The following is a 17,028-nucleotide window of genomic DNA, read 5'->3' as shown; positions in this document are numbered from 1 at the left end:
ATAAAAAAAAACATTTTACTCATTTTACTTTTACTTTACTGCGTTACCCACTCCAGTCAGCAGATGGCGATCTGGGAATATAAGGTTATGCTGTTATTGTGACGTATAATCTAGTGGACGGAACGCTTCTTTCAACAGCACAACAGTTAGTCAGACACCACGGTTGCTTGCTAGACAAAATAGCCGAACCAATAAAGCTCGTTAGACGCTTTAGTGTATATTAGCCACTGTGTTTTAAACCCACTATTGTCGTATAGTTAGTTATCCGATTTATTTTCATATTTACGTTGTTGTTATTAGTCAGTTAGCCGACTGGTTTAGTTAGCATTAGCCTAGCTAGCTAATATCTCCGACCATGAGTTCACTAAGCTACTCTTTTCCTGCTAAAGAAGGGGAGGTCTGCTGGACAGAGAAAGAAGCTCCCGTGAAAGAGGAGGACGAAGAGGTGGATATCTCAGTAAAACAAGAAGTAGAGGATGAGGCCGTTACTGTGAAAGAAGAGGAAGACGCGTTCAGAGTGAAAGAGGAGGAGGATGCAGTTTATGGAGTGAAAGAGGAGGAGGAAACTGGATATCTGGGCCCGGTTTCTCAAACGCATCTCAATAAGGCATCCAATGGTTCTAACGATGAATTTAGCCATAAGATGGTTTTGAGAAACCGTTCCCTGATTAACACTAGTAAGTACAGTCTTAAATACAGAGGCACAAACTCTGCAGTTGTTGATATGATGTTTGGTGTTAAAGCGGAAATCTGCAATTGCTACATGCATATTGTGACTTTTAAAATTATTTATAGCCATTGATTATTGAAGAATATAACACATAAGCTTAGTTCAACTGTTGTAAACAATGTAAATAAACACTGTATAGCCTCAACATGGTTAAAACTATAATGTTGATGGATGGTCAGTCCTTGCATCCATAGGTCTGTCTATGAATTTGAGAATAGTTTCATTTCTCCATCCCCATTCATCATCTTATTACCAAAACAGTGGTGTAATTACAGATTTGTTATTGTTTGAACTGCAGATTGCTGGGCTGTGTGTTTTTTTTAGACAGCAACAAAATGGCTGCCAAGAGACTTGGTTTGGTAAACAGCTGAGGGATGGGGGCTGGAGAAATGTAACCACTCTCAAATTCATAGAGAAAGCTATTGTAGCAACCGTAACCCAACACCTAGCGACCTCGTCAAGAAGTTCAGACATCTTGGCCTAACAGTTATAAGTGTTGGCTTGAAAGTCACTGGACCCAGGTTTGAGTTCAGCTCAAGGCTACCCCCTGAATTCACTACACTATGAATACAAAGACCGGCCATCCATGAGGTCGAAATTATAATTTTAAACAGATTGAGGCTATATAGTATTTTCTATAATTCATCCATGATGTCATAATGATAGTTTAACTAGGTTTCTAGGATATATAGTATATTCTAGAATTCATCCATGAGGTCATAATGATAGTTTAACCAGGATTCTAGGATATATATATAGTATATTCTAGAATTCATTCAGGATGTTTTGAGGATTCAGGATGTTTTTCAGGATGTTTTGTATATTCTAGCATTCATCCATGATGTCATAATGATAGTTTAACCAGGTTTTTAGGCTATATAGTATATACAGTGAGGGAAAAAAGTATTTGATCCGCTGCTGATTTTGTACGTTTGCCCACTGACAAAGAAATGATCAGTCTATAATTTTAATGGTAGGTTTGTTTCAACAGTGAGAGACAGAATAACAACAAAAAAATCCAGAAAACCGCATGTCAAAAATTAAAAAATGTATTTGCATTTTAATGAGGGAAATAAGTATTTGACCCCCTCTTAATCAGGAAGATTTCTGGCTCCCAGGTGTCTTTTATACAGGTAACAAACTGAGCTTAGGAGCACACTCTAATCTGAGTTTGTTACCTGTATAGAAGACACCTGTCCACAGAAGCAATCAATCAATCAGATTCCAAACTCTCCACTATGGCCAAGACCAAAGAGCTCTCCAAGGATGTCAGGGACAAGATTGTAGACCTACACAAGTTGGTACGATTATTCGCAAATGGAAGAAACAAAAGAACTGTCAATCTCCCTCGGCCTGGGGCTCCATGCAAGATCTCACCTCGTGGAGTTGTAACCACTGTCATGAGAACGGTGAAGAATCAGCCCAGAACTAGCCCATAGGATCTTGTCAATGATCGCAAGGCAGCTGGGACCATAGTCACCAAGAAAACAATTGGTAACACACTACGCCGTGAAGGACTGAAATCCTGCAGCGTCCGCAAGGTCCCACTGCTCAAGAAAGCACATATACATGCCTGTCTGAAGTTTTCCAATGAACATCTGAATGATTCAGGGGACAACTGGGTGAAAGTATTGTGGTCAGATGAGACCAAAATGGAGCTTTTGGCATCAACTCAACTCGCTGTGTTTGGAGGAGGAGGAATGCTGCCTATATACCCCAATAACGCCATCAAACATGGAGGTGGAAACATTATGCTTTGGGGGTGTATTTCTGCTAAGGGGACAGGGCAACTTCACCGCGTCAAAGGGACGATGGACGGGGCAATGTACCGTCAAATCTTGGGAGAGAACCTGAAAATGGGTCGTGGATGGGTATTCCAGCATGACAAGGACCCAAAACTCACGGCCAAGGCAACAAAGGAGTGGCTGAAGAAGAAGCGCATTAAGGTCCTGGAGTGGCCTCCAGTCTCCAGACCTTAATCCCATAGAAAATCTGTGGAGGGAGCTGAAGGTTCGAGTTGCCAAACATCAGTCTCGAAACCTTCATGACTTGGAGAAGATCTGCAAAGAGGAATGGGACAAAATCCCTCCTGAGATGTGTGTAAACCTGGTGGCCAACTACAAGAAACGTCTGACCTCTGTGATGGCCAACAAGGGTTTTGCCACCGAGTACAAAGTAATGTTTTGCAGATGGGTCAAATACTTATTTCCCTCATTAAAATGCAAATCAAATTGTTACAGCTGTTGATAAGTCATTGTATAATATTCAGCCAATTTATTTTTATGCCATTACGTTAAAGGCGAAACATCCAGATTCATTACGTTAAAGGCGAAACACCTAGATTCAATTACATTCATGAATTGGTTTGAAACCTTTGTTTTAAAACCTTCTCAAAGTTTGACGGATTTGACGGATTTGTAGAAAATGGTTTGTCATAAAACAATATTTTTTTATTTATTTAAATGTCACCTTTATTTAACTAGGCTAGTCATTTTAGAACAAATTCTTATTTTCAATGACTGCCTACCCCGGACGACGCTGGGCCAATTGTGCGCTGCCCTATGGGACTCCCAATCACGGCCGGTTGTGATCCAGCCTGGATTTGATCCAGGGTGTCTGTAGTGACGCCTCAAGCACTGAGATGCAGTGTCCTCTGCACCACTCGGAAGCCCCAAAATCATGTTCTAGTGCTGTCCCCAACTAAAATACATCTTGGTCAACCAAGAGTCATCTGTTCTTTCTACCAATCACCCCATGTGTTTTTATAAAATCAAATATACGTACTGAACTTGTCTGATGATTTAAGCATTCTGTTTGATCAAATAATTAAGACACACAAATGACTAAGTCATAACTAGAGAGAGCCGCTCGTCAACATAACCTGGCCAGAGGGAGCCGCTCGTCAACACAACCTGGCCAGAGGGAGCCGCTCGTCAACACAACCTGGCCAGAGGGAGCCGCTCGTCAACACAACCTGGCCAGAGGGAGCCGCTCGTCAACACAACCTGGCCAGAGGGAGCCGCTCGTCAACACAACCTGGCCAGAGGGAGCCGCTCGTCAACACAACCTGGCCAGAGGGAGCCGCTCGTCAACACAACCTGGCCAGAGGGAGCCGCTCGTCAACACAACCTGGCCAGAGGGAGCCGCTCGTCAACACAACCTGGCCAGAGGGAGCCCCCCCTCCGCTGCTGGACTTCGTAAATTCTGCCGTTCTGATCTTGAAGTTTGCAGTAATAGACTAATGGACTACAGATAGATAGACTAATAGACTAGTAATATACTACACCAGCAGTCTGCAACCTTTTCCAGTTGGAGTGCCAATTTATCTGACCATTTCTGCCAATCTGTGTTCCAGTTATGATTTTCATATGCACATTTTTGTGGAACAGTTTCATTTAATTTAGTATCTCAAAATTATTGTCTGTGATTAATGTACATTCTATCTAAATCTAAATGAAAATTATAGAAATCTAAAAGTAACTTTTATTGCCATTGCCAACTTTGTAAAAAAAATAAAATAGCCTACATAAAGCCAACAAATAAAAACATTGCACTCTGCAGGTAGAAAATATCCTGATAGAAATAAATATCCAAGAAATCACATTGGCTGCAAATGGCCTGTCTACAACAAACTTGAAACATTGTATCAACTATCAACTGGGTCAGGAAACTCAGATAGCAAGCTTTCAACATTGTATAAAATGTTATAGGCCCTCAGTTTCCTGCTCCAATGAGTTCTGGACACAGCTGTAGGTTACTTGTGCAAATTATAAGAAGTAATCAGGTATTTTATGACATTTCCACTGGATCAGAGCATTACATTTTCCCTTTTATGCCAAGTGGTTATCGAAAGGGCGAGAGCTGGAAATATTTAACAAAAATACTTTGAGGAACTATTGTCATTTGCAATTGATTTTGATTAGACTTTGTTTACTTGCTGTTTGGAGGTGAAGGAAAAATTACTTTGAGAAGCGCCACAACTCATTAGTGGTTCAGCGTTAAGACAATGAGAAATACTATCAGACATCCTCAAATGGACACATTTATAGGCCTACATTTGTGTGCAGGCCAGATATATTAATCCTACTTCTATATGGGTAATCAGGTGTGCGTCCTTACTCAACATTGATAGGAGTGTTACAAACAAAAGACAATGAATAAATTGACAAAACTGACGCATCTTGTAGGGTCAGGTCTGGGTGGTCTGCAGGGGGCAGTTTAATTTAGTATCCGTTTGGGTCGGCTGGGGAATGATTTTATTTCCCCATAGTATGTTGTTCCGAAGTTGACTGACTGAAAGGGAGTGTAACTTTGATTACAATTACACTTCCCTGAAGGAGGGAAACGATGAACAACACCTGTTTGTTCACAGCCTTTCCTGGGTCGGTGAAGAGCGGTATTAAATTTAAGGAATAAATCCAAGCCTCACGCTCATCACCTGTGGAAGGCGGGGCTTCCAGCAAGGCGTGGATTTGATACTATGTTGTACCTTGTTTCCCTCCTTCAGGGAACAGTAGTTATAGTCATAATGTTACGCTTGTCATATGATGACCTTCAACTAAAATATTGATCTTGCTGTCACAGTTTTTTTGTATTCTGAAATGCACTCGAACTATGTATCATTTAGTGGCTCCTTATGTTACGCTGGGAAAACAGTTTTCATGGGCACAGAAATACTAAATAATTTCAGAGTTTGCTAAATCCAATGGTTTTTAACAGAGTCATCTTGTAATCCACGATGGCATAGCATTAAGACCTGTTTGTTTTAAATGTTATGTTTTTTTGTATATATTGCAATATACAGTGCCTTGCGAAAGTATTCGGCCCCCTTGAACTTTGCGACCTTTTGCCACATTTCAGGCTTCAAACATAAAGATATAAAACTGTATTTTTTTGTGAAGAATCAACAAGTGGGACACAATCATGAAGTGGAACGACATTTATTGGATATTTCAAACTTTTTGAACAAATCAAAAACTGAAAAATTGGGCGTGCAAAATTATTCAGCCCCTTTACTTTCAGTGCAGCAAACTCTCTCCAGAAGTTCAGTGAGGAATTCTGAATGATCCAATGTTGACCTAAATGACTAATGATGATAAATACAATCCACCTGTGTGTAATCAAGTCTCCGTATAAATGCACCTGCACTGTGATAGTCTCAGAGGTCCGTTAAAAGCGCAGAGAGCATCATGAAGAACAAGGAACACACCAGGCAGGTCCGAGATACTGTTGTGAAGAAGTTTAAAGCCGGATTTTGATACAAAACGATTTCCCAAGCTTTAAACATCCCAAGGAGCACTGTGCAAGCGATAATATTGAAATGGAAGGAGTATCAGACCACTGCAAATCTACCAAGACCTGGCCGTCCCTCTAAACTTTCAGCTCATACAAGGAGAAGACTGATCAGAGATGCAGCCAAGAGGCCCATGATCACTCTGGATTAACTGCAGAGATCTACAGCTGAGGTGGGAGACTCTGTCCATAGGACAACAATCAGTCGTATATTGCACAAATCTGGCCTTTATGGAAGAGTGGCAAGAAGAAAGCCATTTCTTAAAGATATCCATAAAAAGTGTCGTTTAAAGTTTGCCACAAGCCACCTGGGAGACACACCAAACATGTGGAAGAAGGTGCTCTGGTCAGATGAAACCAAAATTGAACTTTTTGGCAACAATGCAAAACGTTATGTTTGGCGTAAAAGCAACACAGCTCATCACACTGAACACACCATCCCCACTGTCAAACATGGTGGTGGCAGCATCATGGTTTGGGCCTGCTTTTCTTCAGCAGGGACAGGGAAGATGGTTAAAATTGATGGGAAGATGGATGGAGCCAAATACAGGACCATTCTGGAAGAAAACCTGATGGAGTCTGCAAAAGACCTGAGACTGGGATGGAGATTTGTCTTCCAACAAGACAATGATCCAAAACATAAAGCAAAATCTACAATGGAATGGTTCAAAAATAAACATATCCAGGTGTTAGAATGGCCAAGTCAAAGTCCAGACCTGAATCCAATCGAGAATCTGTGGAAAGAACTGAAAACTGCTGTTCACAAATGCTCTCCATCCAACCTCACTGAGCTCGAGCTGTTTTGCAAGGAGGAATGGGAAAAAATGTCAGTCTCTCGATGTGCAAAACTGATAGAGACATACCGCAAGCGACTTACAGCTGTAATCGCAGCAAAAGGTGGCGCTACAAAGTATTAACTTAAGGGGGCTGAATAAATTTGCACGCCCAATTTTTCAGTTTTTGATTTGTTAAAAAAGTTTGAAATATCCAATAAATGTCGTTCCACTTCATGATTGTGTCCCACTTGTTGTTGATTCTTCACAAAAAAATACAGTTTTATATCTTTATGTTTGAAGCCTGAAATGTGGCAAAAGGTCGCAAAGTTCAAGGGGGCCGAATACTTTCTCAGGGCACTGTATTTCAATCTTTTTCCGTGTTTAAATTAAATATACCTTCCGGCAACCCGCCTCACCCAATGTGATCTGCTATTTTTTTTTAGACCTTATAGCTAGAACCTCCATCAGAAGCTAGCCATCAGAAGCTAACCAGCTAATTAGCTACTAATTTTATAGTCATTGTTAGCCACTGCTAGCAGCCTTTACCTTTTTAGCTCAGACACCAGACGCTTTTAGCCTGGATAATACCTGCCAGTCTGCACAGCACGATATCAACCGTGAGCATATCGGACTGTTTTTCTCCACCACATCACCGTATTCCTGACGTAAGCTCTGGACCATTACACCGGATAATCACAGCTAGCTAGCTGCTACCGAGTGGCCCAGACCCAAAGCTAGCCTTGAGCCAGGCCCATCTCCCGGCCTGCTCAGTGGACCCTATGAACACTCGGCTACACAGCTGATGCCTCCCAGACTCTTCACTAAGATGACTAGAAGCCACTCCATTACCGGATTCCTGCCGTAAACTCTGGACCTTTTCACCGGATTGGCTATAGTGGCTAACACCCTTGTCCCGACGCTATCACCAGTTAGCTTTGAGACAGGCGCATCTCCTGGCTAGTGTAGTAATGACTACCTAACGGCTTCCCTGGTTCACATATTGCTGTTCACTGGACCCTATGATCACTTGGCTACATAGCTGATACCTGCTGGACTGTTCATTAATCACGGTACTCCAGTGTTTATTTGGTTTATCCGTCGGCCCCGGCCTCGAACTCAGGCCCTGTGTTAACTGACCCTCTCTACCCATTTATTGCCATTGTACCTGTTGTTGTTGTCTTAGCTGATTAACTGTTGTCTTACCCGTTGTTTTCTTAGCTAGCTCTCCCAATCAACACCTGTGATTGCTTTATGCCTTGCTTTGTCTCTAATGTCAATATGCCTTGTATACTGTTGTTTAGTGTAGTTATCATTGTTTTATTTTACTGCGGAGCCCCTAGTCCCACTCAACATGCCTCAGAGAACTCTTTTGTCCCACCTCCCACACATGCGGTGACCTCACCAAGCATAGCTGGTTTCCTCCAGAGATGCAACCTCTTATCGTCACTCAATGCCTAGGTTTACCTCCACTGTACTCGCACCCTACCATACCCCTGTCTGTACATCATGCCTTGAATCTATCCTACCACGCCCAGAAATCTGCTCCTTTTATTCTCTGTTCCCAACGCACTAGACAACCAGTTTTGATAGCCTTTAGGTTCTTTAACCTCTCTTGGGTACGTGAGATGTTAGCGTCCCACCTCTTCAACAGCCAGTGAAACTGCTGGGCGCCAAATTCAAAACAAAACATATTTTAAATAGGTTTCAATATTAACATCTTGTGAATCCAACCACTGTGTCATATTTTAAAAATGCTTTACGGAGAAAGCATACCTTACGATTATTTGAGAACATAGCCCACTAGACAAATCATTACAAACAGTAACCAGCCAAGTAGAACAGTTACACAAGTCAGAAATTGAGAGAAAGTTAATCCCTTTCCCTTTGCCTAGTGGTTAGAGCCTAGTGGTTAGAGCGGTGGACTTGTAACCGGAAGGTTGCAAGTTCAAACCCCCGAGCTGACAAGGTACAAATCTGTCGTTCTGCCCCTGAACAGGCAGTTAACCGACTGTTCCTAGGCCGTCATTGAAAATAAGAATTTGTTCTTTACTGACTTGCCTAGTTAAATAAAGGTTAAATAAAATAAAAGATCTTCATATGGTTGCACTCAGCAGATATTAATTTACTCAATAAATGTTATTTTTGTTCGATAGTCTCTTTATATCCAAAAACCTCAATTTTGTTTGCGCGTTTTCTTCAGTAATCCACAGGCTCAAACGCAGTCAAAACAGGAAGACAAAAAAAATAATCTAAATTGTATCTGTAAAGTTGATAAAAACATGTCAAATGTTGTTTATATTCAATCCTCAGGTTGTTTTTAGCCTAAATAATCGATAATATTTCAACCGGACAATAACGTCGTCAATTTAAAAGGTAAACAAGAAAGGCACTCTCTCGATCTCGCGCATGAAAAAGCTCTGTGACACTTCAGGGTCCACTCATTCAGACTGCTCTTACTTCCTCATTTTTCACAATACAAGCCTGAAACAAATTCTAAAGACTGTTGACATCTAGTGGAAGGCATATTATCTTCAATTTGAGTCCTTAGTCAATGGATACGGTCATGGCATTGAATAGAAAACTACAAAACCCCCCAAAAAACTACTTCCTGAATGGATTTTTCTCAGGTTTTCGCCTGCCAAATCAGTTCTGTTATACTCACAGACACTATTTTAACAGTTTTGGAAACTTTACAGTGTTTTCTATCCACATCTACCAGTTATATGCATATTATCTCTTCTGGGCCCGAGAAGCAGGCAGTTTAATTTGGGCATGCATTCATCCAAAATTCAAAGTGCTGCCCTCTACCCTAGAGAAGTTAACCATAAAAGCCTTGGTTTCTTGCATGTTAACATCAGAAGCCTCCTCCCTAAGTTTGTTTTTCTCACTGTTTTAGCACACTCCGCCAACCTTGATGTCCTTGCCGTGTCTGAATCCTGGCTTTGGAAGGCCACCAAAAATTCAGACATTTCCATCCCCATCTATTACATTTTCCGTCAAGATATAACTGCCAAAGGGGGAGGAGATGCAATCTACTGCAGAGATGGCCTGCAAAGTTCTGTCATACTTTCCAGGTCTAAGCCCAAACAGTTCGAGCTTCTAATTTTAAAAATTAATCTCTCCAGAAATAAGTCTCTCACTGTTGCCGCCTGTTACAGACCCCCCTCAGCTCCCAGCTGTGCCCTGGACACCATATGTGAATTGATTTCACCCCATCTATCTTCAGAGATCGTTCTGTTAGGTGACCTAAACTGGGATATGCTGAACACCCCGGCCGTCCTACAATCCAAGCTAGATGCCCTCAATCTCACACACATTATCAAGGAACCCACCAAGGACAACCCTAAATCCGTAAACATGGGCACCCTCATAGATATTATCCTGCCCAACTTGCCCTCCCTAAAACACTTCTGCAAGAAGGCCTTTCTAATCGATCTGGCCCGGGTATCCTGGAAGGATTTTGACCTCATCCCGTCAGTAGGGGATGCCTGGTTGTTCTTTAAAAGTAATTTCCTCACCACCTTAAATAAGCATGCCCCTTTCAAAAAATGTAGAACTAAGAACAGATATAGCCCTTGTTTCACTCTAGACCTGACTGCTCTCGACCAGCACAAACACATCCTGTGGCGTACTGCACTAGCATCAAATAGTCTCTGCGATATGCAACTTTTCAGAGAAGTCAGGAACCAATACACACAGTCAGTTAGGAAAGCAAATGCAAGCTTTTTCAAACAGAAATTTGCATCCTGTAGCTCTAACTCCAAAAAGTTTTGGGACACTGTAAAGTCCATGGAGAATAAGAGCACCTCATCCCAGCTGCCCATTGCACTGAGGCTAGGAAACACTGTCACCACCGATAACTCCACGATAATCGAGAATTTCAATAAGCATTTCTCTACGGCTGGCCAGACACTCTTAAATAGAACCTGGACCAGCTGGCTACCCCAACCCCTGGCTACCCCCAACAGCTCCGCACCCCCCGCAGCTACTTCCTCAAGCTTCCCCAGCTTCTCCTTCACCCAAATCCAGATAGCTGATGTTCTAAAAGAGTTACAAAACCTGGACCTGTGCAAATCAGCTGGGCTAGACAATCTGGACCCTCTCTTTCTAAAATTATCTGCCACCATTGTGGCAACCCCTATTACTTGTCTGTTCAACCTCTCTTTAGTATTGTCCGAGATTTATAAAGATTGGAACGCTTCCGCGGTCATCCCCCTCTTCAAAGGGGGTGACACTCTAGACCTGTTACAGACCTATATCCATCCTGCCCTGCCGTTCTAAAGTCTTCGAAAGTCAAGTTAACAAAACAGATCACTGACCATTTTGAATCCCATCGTACCTTCTCCGCTGTGAAATCCAGTTTCCGTGCTGGTCACGGGTGCACCTCAGCCACACTCAAGGTACTAAACGATATCATAACAGCCATCGATAAAAGACAGTACTGTGCAACCGTCTTCATCAACCTTCGCCAAGGCTTTCGACTTTGTCAATCACCGTATTCTTTTCGGCAGACTCAACAGCCTTCTTTTCTTGAATGACTGACTCGCCTGGTTAACCAACTACTTCTCAGACAGAGTTCAGTGTGTCAAATCGGAGGGCCTGTTGTCCGGACCTCTGGCAGTCTCTATGGAGGTACCACAGGGTTCATTTCTCAGACTGACTCTTTTCTCTGTATATACCAACGATGTTGCTCTTGCTACGGGTGATTCCTTGATCCACATCTATGCAGACGACACCATTCTGTATACATCTGGCCCTTCTTTGGACACTGTGTTAACAAACTTCCAAACGAGCTTCAATGCCATACAACACTCCATCCGTGGCATCCAACTGCTCTTAACTTCTTATGGCTGCAGGGGCAGTATTGAGTAGCTTGGATGATAGGTGTACGGAGGTGGCCATAGCAACTGGGCCTGAGGAGCAGGCAGTTTACTAATATATGTATATTATTATTAGTATTGGATAGAAACACTCTGAAGTTTCTAAAACTGTTTGAATTATGTCTGTGAGTATAACAGAACTCATATGACAAAAACCTGAAGTTCCACTTCCTGTTTGAATTTTTTCTGAGGTGGCAGATTTTCAACCAAGCTCTCATTGAAATTACAGTGAGATATTGATGAGTTTTCACTTCCTACGGCTTCCACTAGATGTCAACAGTCAATAGAACTTTGTCTGATGACTCTAATGTGAAGGGGGGCCGAAGGAGACAGGAATTAGTCAGGTCTGCCACGAGCTGACCATGCTTTCACATGCGCGTTCACATGAGGAGGACCTCCCTTCCACTGCTCTTCTGAAGTCAATCTAATTCTCCGGTTGGAGCGTTATTCAAGATGTATGTTAACAACATACTAAAGATTGATTCAGTACATCATTTGACATGTTTCTACTGACTGTTACGGAACATTTGGACATTTTGTGACGTTATAGTGGACGCGCTTTGTGACTTTGGAATTGTTTACCAAACGCGCTAACCAAAGTAGCTAATTGGACATATAACGGACATTATCGAACAAATCAAGCATTTATTGTGGACCTGGGATTCCTAGGACTGCATTCTGATGAACATTTATCATGTATTTTCTGGTTTCTGTTGACACCAACATGGCGGCTAATTTGGCTATTGTTCTGAGCTCCGTCTCAGATTATTGCATGATTTTTTTTTTCCGTAAAGTTTTTTTAATCTGACACAGCGGTTGCATTAAGGAGAGGTATATCTATAATTCCATGCTACCTTCACTCACGCTGCCTAACATACCCTCGTAAAACTGACTATCCTACCGATCCTTGACTTTGGCGATGTAATTTTCAAAATAGCCTCCAACACTCTACTCACCAAACTGGATGCAGTCTATCACAGTGCAATCCGTTTTGTCACCAAGGCCCCATATACCACCCACCACTGTGACCAATATGCTCTCGTTGGCTGGCCCTCGCTACATATTCGCAATATTCGCCAAACCAACTGGCTCCAGGTCATCTATAAGTCTTTGCTAGGCTGCTTTCACTCAGCTAACTGGTCACCATAGCAACACCCACCCATAGCACGCGCTCCAGGAGGTATATCTCACTGGTCATCCCCAAAGCCAACACCTACTTTGGCCGCATTTCCTTCCAGTTCTCTGCTGCCAGTGACTGGAACGAATTGCAAAAATCACTGAAGTTGGAGACTTAAATCTCCCTCACTAACTTTACGCATCAGCTGTCAGAGCATTTTACAGATTGCTGCAGCTGTCCACAGCCCATCTGTAAATAGCCCATCCAACTAGCTACCTCATCCCCATTTTTTTATTGACTTTTTGCTCTTTTTCACACCAGTATTTCTACTTGCACATCATCATCTGCACATCTATTACTCCAGTGTTCATTTGCTAAATTGTAATTATTCGCTACTATGGCCTTTATTGCCTTACCTCCGACACTCCTTTTGCACACACTGCATATAGATTTTATAGATTGTGTTATTGATTGTACGTTGTTGTTAGGTGAAGTTATGGGTCCTACAGTAGGTCTATGTTATTGTTATGGGTCCTAGAGTACACTATGTATGTCATGCAACAACAACCAAAGTGCTTCTTCATTCATTACAGATATATTTGTTGTAAGGTGGTGTTATGGACCAATTTGGCAAACAGTGTACAAACTGTCATTGTCAGGCTGATGAAAAAGCCAAAGAGCATTTTACTGGTTGAAGTGTTTTTTTAAGTACAAAGCGGTTGATTTGCGATGATGACACAAACATATTAAGCAGGACATTCAAACGAGCCTTACAATTATAATCCAAAGTAGTGTGAAATACACTCATTAGCAACCTAGAAATGGAGTTTGAAATGGAGTTTTCCCATATTCACATTCAGAATACATTGTGAAAAACTAAAATCTTTGTTCACCATTTTTGCTCCAGGCAGATATACTAGTTACAATTTTAGCAAACACAGAAAGGGGCTATATTGGAGACCAAAAATCGTCAGGCAAACTGCTTAAAGTTTCAACAACGTGAATAACTTATTTCTATTCTACAATCTTAGATGTTACTACTAATGTGAAAACAAGACAACATATGACTATTGTTACTCATTTTAAGACAAATGTCAAATAATTATTACATTCATTACAGACGTCAATTGTTGTACAACATCATGGCTACGCTGTTGGCATCACCTTTTAGAGTGGATTTCTGCTATTGCGGGCCTTTAATCATCTGTCTGACTTTGTTGTTCACACAGGAGTGATACGGGACTATCATGGATCCTCTGGGGAGCCTCAACAACCTCATGATAATGACGAGGCAGAGAAGAGTCTCTCCAGATCAGAACTCCTCAAGAAACACCTGCAGAGACCCACAGGGAAGATAATTCACCGCTCTGACTGTGGGAAGAGATTCACCTCATCAGCAGGCATTAGAATTCAGCAGAGAATCCACACAGTAGTGAAATCTTATTGCTGTACTCAATGTGGGAAGAGTTTTAAAACATCTAGCCATCTTATTGTACACCAGAGAATACACACAGGAGAGAAATCTTATAGCTGTGATCAATGTGGGAAGAGTTTTATTCAGCTAAGCAACCTGATACCACACCAGAGAATACACACAGGAGAGAAACGTTATAGCTGTGATCAATGTGGGAAGACTTTTACTCACGTTAGCACCCTGATATCACACCGGAGAATACACACAGGAGCAAAACCGTATAGCTGTGATGAATGTGGGAAGAGTTTTGCTAGGTCGAGCCATCTGACTCTTCACCAGCGAACACACACAGGAGAGAAACCTTATAGCTGTACTCAATGTGGGAAGAGTTTTACTCATTCAACCAGCCTGATATTACACCAGAGAACACACACAGGAGAGAAACCTTATATCTGTGATCAATGTGGGAAGTGTTTTACTCAGCTAAGCAGCCTGATATCACACCAGAGAACACACACAGGAGAGAAACCATACAGCTGTGATGAATGTGGGAAGAGTTTTACTGAGTTGAGCAGTCTGACTGTACACCAGAGAATACACACAGGAGAGAAACCCTTTAGCTGTACTCAATGTGGGAAGTTTTTTTATACATCTAGCCATCTGAAGATACACCATCGAAGACACACAGGAGATAAATCTTATAGCTGTACTGTATGTGGGAAGAGTTTTGTTCAATCTGGGGGACTGAAGGTACACCAGCGAACACACACAGGAGAGAAACCTTATAGCTGTAATCAATGTGAGAAGAGTTTTGTTCGATCTGGGGAACTGAAGATACATCGGAGAACACACACAGGAGAGAAACCCTATAGCTGTACTCAATGTGGGAAGAGTTTTGTTCAATCTAACCAACTGAAGATACACCATAGAACACACACAGGAGAGAAACCTTATAGCTGTGATCAATGTGACCAGAGATACTCTGATAAAAGATATCTGATTAAACATCAGAAAATACATGCATGAAGGAGTTTTTTTCATGATATCAAACATTGTAGAAGGAGTATTTTAATGTCACAATGTAGAATGTTTTAACATTGTAGGAGTATTTGGTTGCTGATTGTCTCAAGGGTGGGCAAAAAGTTTTGTGTTTAGCCAGTGCATCACTATTTATTTTGACTGCAAGTTTTTCCGTATTGGAGATGAGTTTTGTTTGGGCTCCTTCCAAGGGGACGAGAGTTCTAGAAGCTAGTGAGTTTTAGGAGGACGAGAGTTCTAGAAGCTAGTGAGTTTTAGGAAGACGAGAGTTCTAGAAGCTAGTGAGTTTTAGGAAGACGAGAGTTCTAGAAGCTAGTGAGTTTTAGGAAGACGAGAGTTCTAGAAGCTAGTGAGTTTTAGGAAGACGAGAGTTCTAGAAGCTAATGATTTTTAGGATTCTATAGAAAGAAAAAGAAAAGATACGATTGTATATTATTATTTAGAAATACATGTTTTTTCTTGTTTTTAATTGTTGACAGCCAGTAGAAACCATATTTATATTCTAGGAGGTGAAGCATTGTAGTTGGATATAATGTGAAATGGAAGTTCTGTTGGTGGTGCAAACTTTTCCAACAACTGTTATAGGATATATTTGTTGTCTTAAGGGGGAAAGTGTTACTGGCTTTGGTTTTTCCATTTATGTTTTGAGGTTGGATTTCAGCACGTCTAGCTCGTTAGTACGTATAGCTTGTTAGCACGTAGGGCGCACTGATTTGTGTCACCTCGTTTATCAGTTATTTTGTTTGCCTCCTCTTGGGCCGATTTAGTGGGTCTCATGGTGGGTGACTTTTATGTCCCAGTTGTTGTTACTAGTAAGTGGACAGTGACAAAATTGCAAGATTATGTTATAATCCTTTTATTGCATCAAATGGTTGTTTTATGCAACAGAATAGAGGGTTCTTAGAACTATAGTGTCTGTGTTCTACCGAGGATGGGCATCTGGGAGAAAACAATGACAGGAGATTTACAATGTATTTTGGGTGATATAACCTAAAGTGACCGCATTCCAGAGTATGAGTTAATGTTTCTGTTGTCTATGGTACCAGGGAGAGATGACCCCAGGGCCAGATCCTGGTCTCAACACAGAGTTTTTACTGTTTTTACAGTAGATACTGTCTGCTGAGAATTATAACTATATTTGATAGAAATCATGTAGGTTGAAAGGGGTGTATCTTGGCTGTAAAAGACCTTTGTACTTTTGTATCGTGGCTCTCAATTAATCATCTGGGGGTGATTTGTCCACCAGCCATCATTATCATAGAGCACTTAATTGATTCACTTTATGTGTGCGTTGTATTGACCTGCTCCCTTATTATTAAGTGAATAAAGATTTAGATTAAGAATAACTCATGTGAGAAGTTTGTTAATTTCTTTGATATCAATTGAGGAGACAAACACATTTGGCGATGGGGATGTGAATCCTGATTTGGTGACTGCTCCTGACGACCTGGGTAAATGGTGCACGAGGGATCCCTTTAACATGGGATCTCAGGGAGACCACACTTGGGGAACGGATTAGATGAACCCACCTTTGATCTGAGAGAGAGCGAGCTGAGTGGGTACCACATCTCCAACCTAGTTTTTTTTAAAGAAAGTTGAGCGAAACACTTAGTGGAGTTTTTATAAAAGCCTCGTAGACTCTTGTGTGTATTCCTGTGTGAGGGGGGCACCTTGGAGGTGTGATCAGGGCTGAGGCAGTAGGCTCTTGAGTGTGTATTGTTGTGTGAGGGGTACCTTGGAGGCGTAAACAGGGCCGAGTCAGGAGGCTCTGAGTGAACTAG

General features: G+C 41.7%; 1 protein-coding gene across 1 annotated transcript; it reads left to right on the top strand.

The window, feature by feature from the left end:
• The first annotated feature begins 102 nt into the window (after positions 1-102).
• On the top strand, positions 103-16,593 carry LOC110516920 (uncharacterized). The gene is made up of 2 exons (XM_036942386.2): positions 103-677; positions 14,025-16,593. The coding sequence occupies exons 1-2, from the start codon at positions 356-358 to the stop codon at positions 15,233-15,235; spliced, it is 1,533 nt and encodes a 510-aa protein (XP_036798281.2). The 5' UTR covers positions 103-355; the 3' UTR covers positions 15,236-16,593.
• Positions 16,594-17,028: the final 435 nt, after the last annotated feature.

This window comes from Oncorhynchus mykiss, chromosome 13 (genome assembly GCF_057628025.1).
Source record: "Oncorhynchus mykiss isolate SJ-2025 chromosome 13, ASM5762802v1, whole genome shotgun sequence".
Classification (NCBI taxonomy): Eukaryota; Metazoa; Chordata; class Actinopteri; order Salmoniformes; family Salmonidae; genus Oncorhynchus; species Oncorhynchus mykiss.
This window is presented reverse-complemented; position numbering and strand designations above follow the sequence as displayed.

What these genes read in the sequence shown, in the direction of transcription:
- LOC110516920 (XM_036942386.2), top strand. Translation starts at nt 356, where the DNA reads ATGAGTTCACTAAGCTACTCTTTTCCTGCTAAAGAAGGGGAGGTCTGC. An exon ending in CCGTTCCCTGATTAACACTA is followed by an intron (nt 678 to 14,024) that starts GTAAGTACAGTC and finishes TTGTTCACACAG; the next exon opens with GAGTGATACGGGACTATCAT.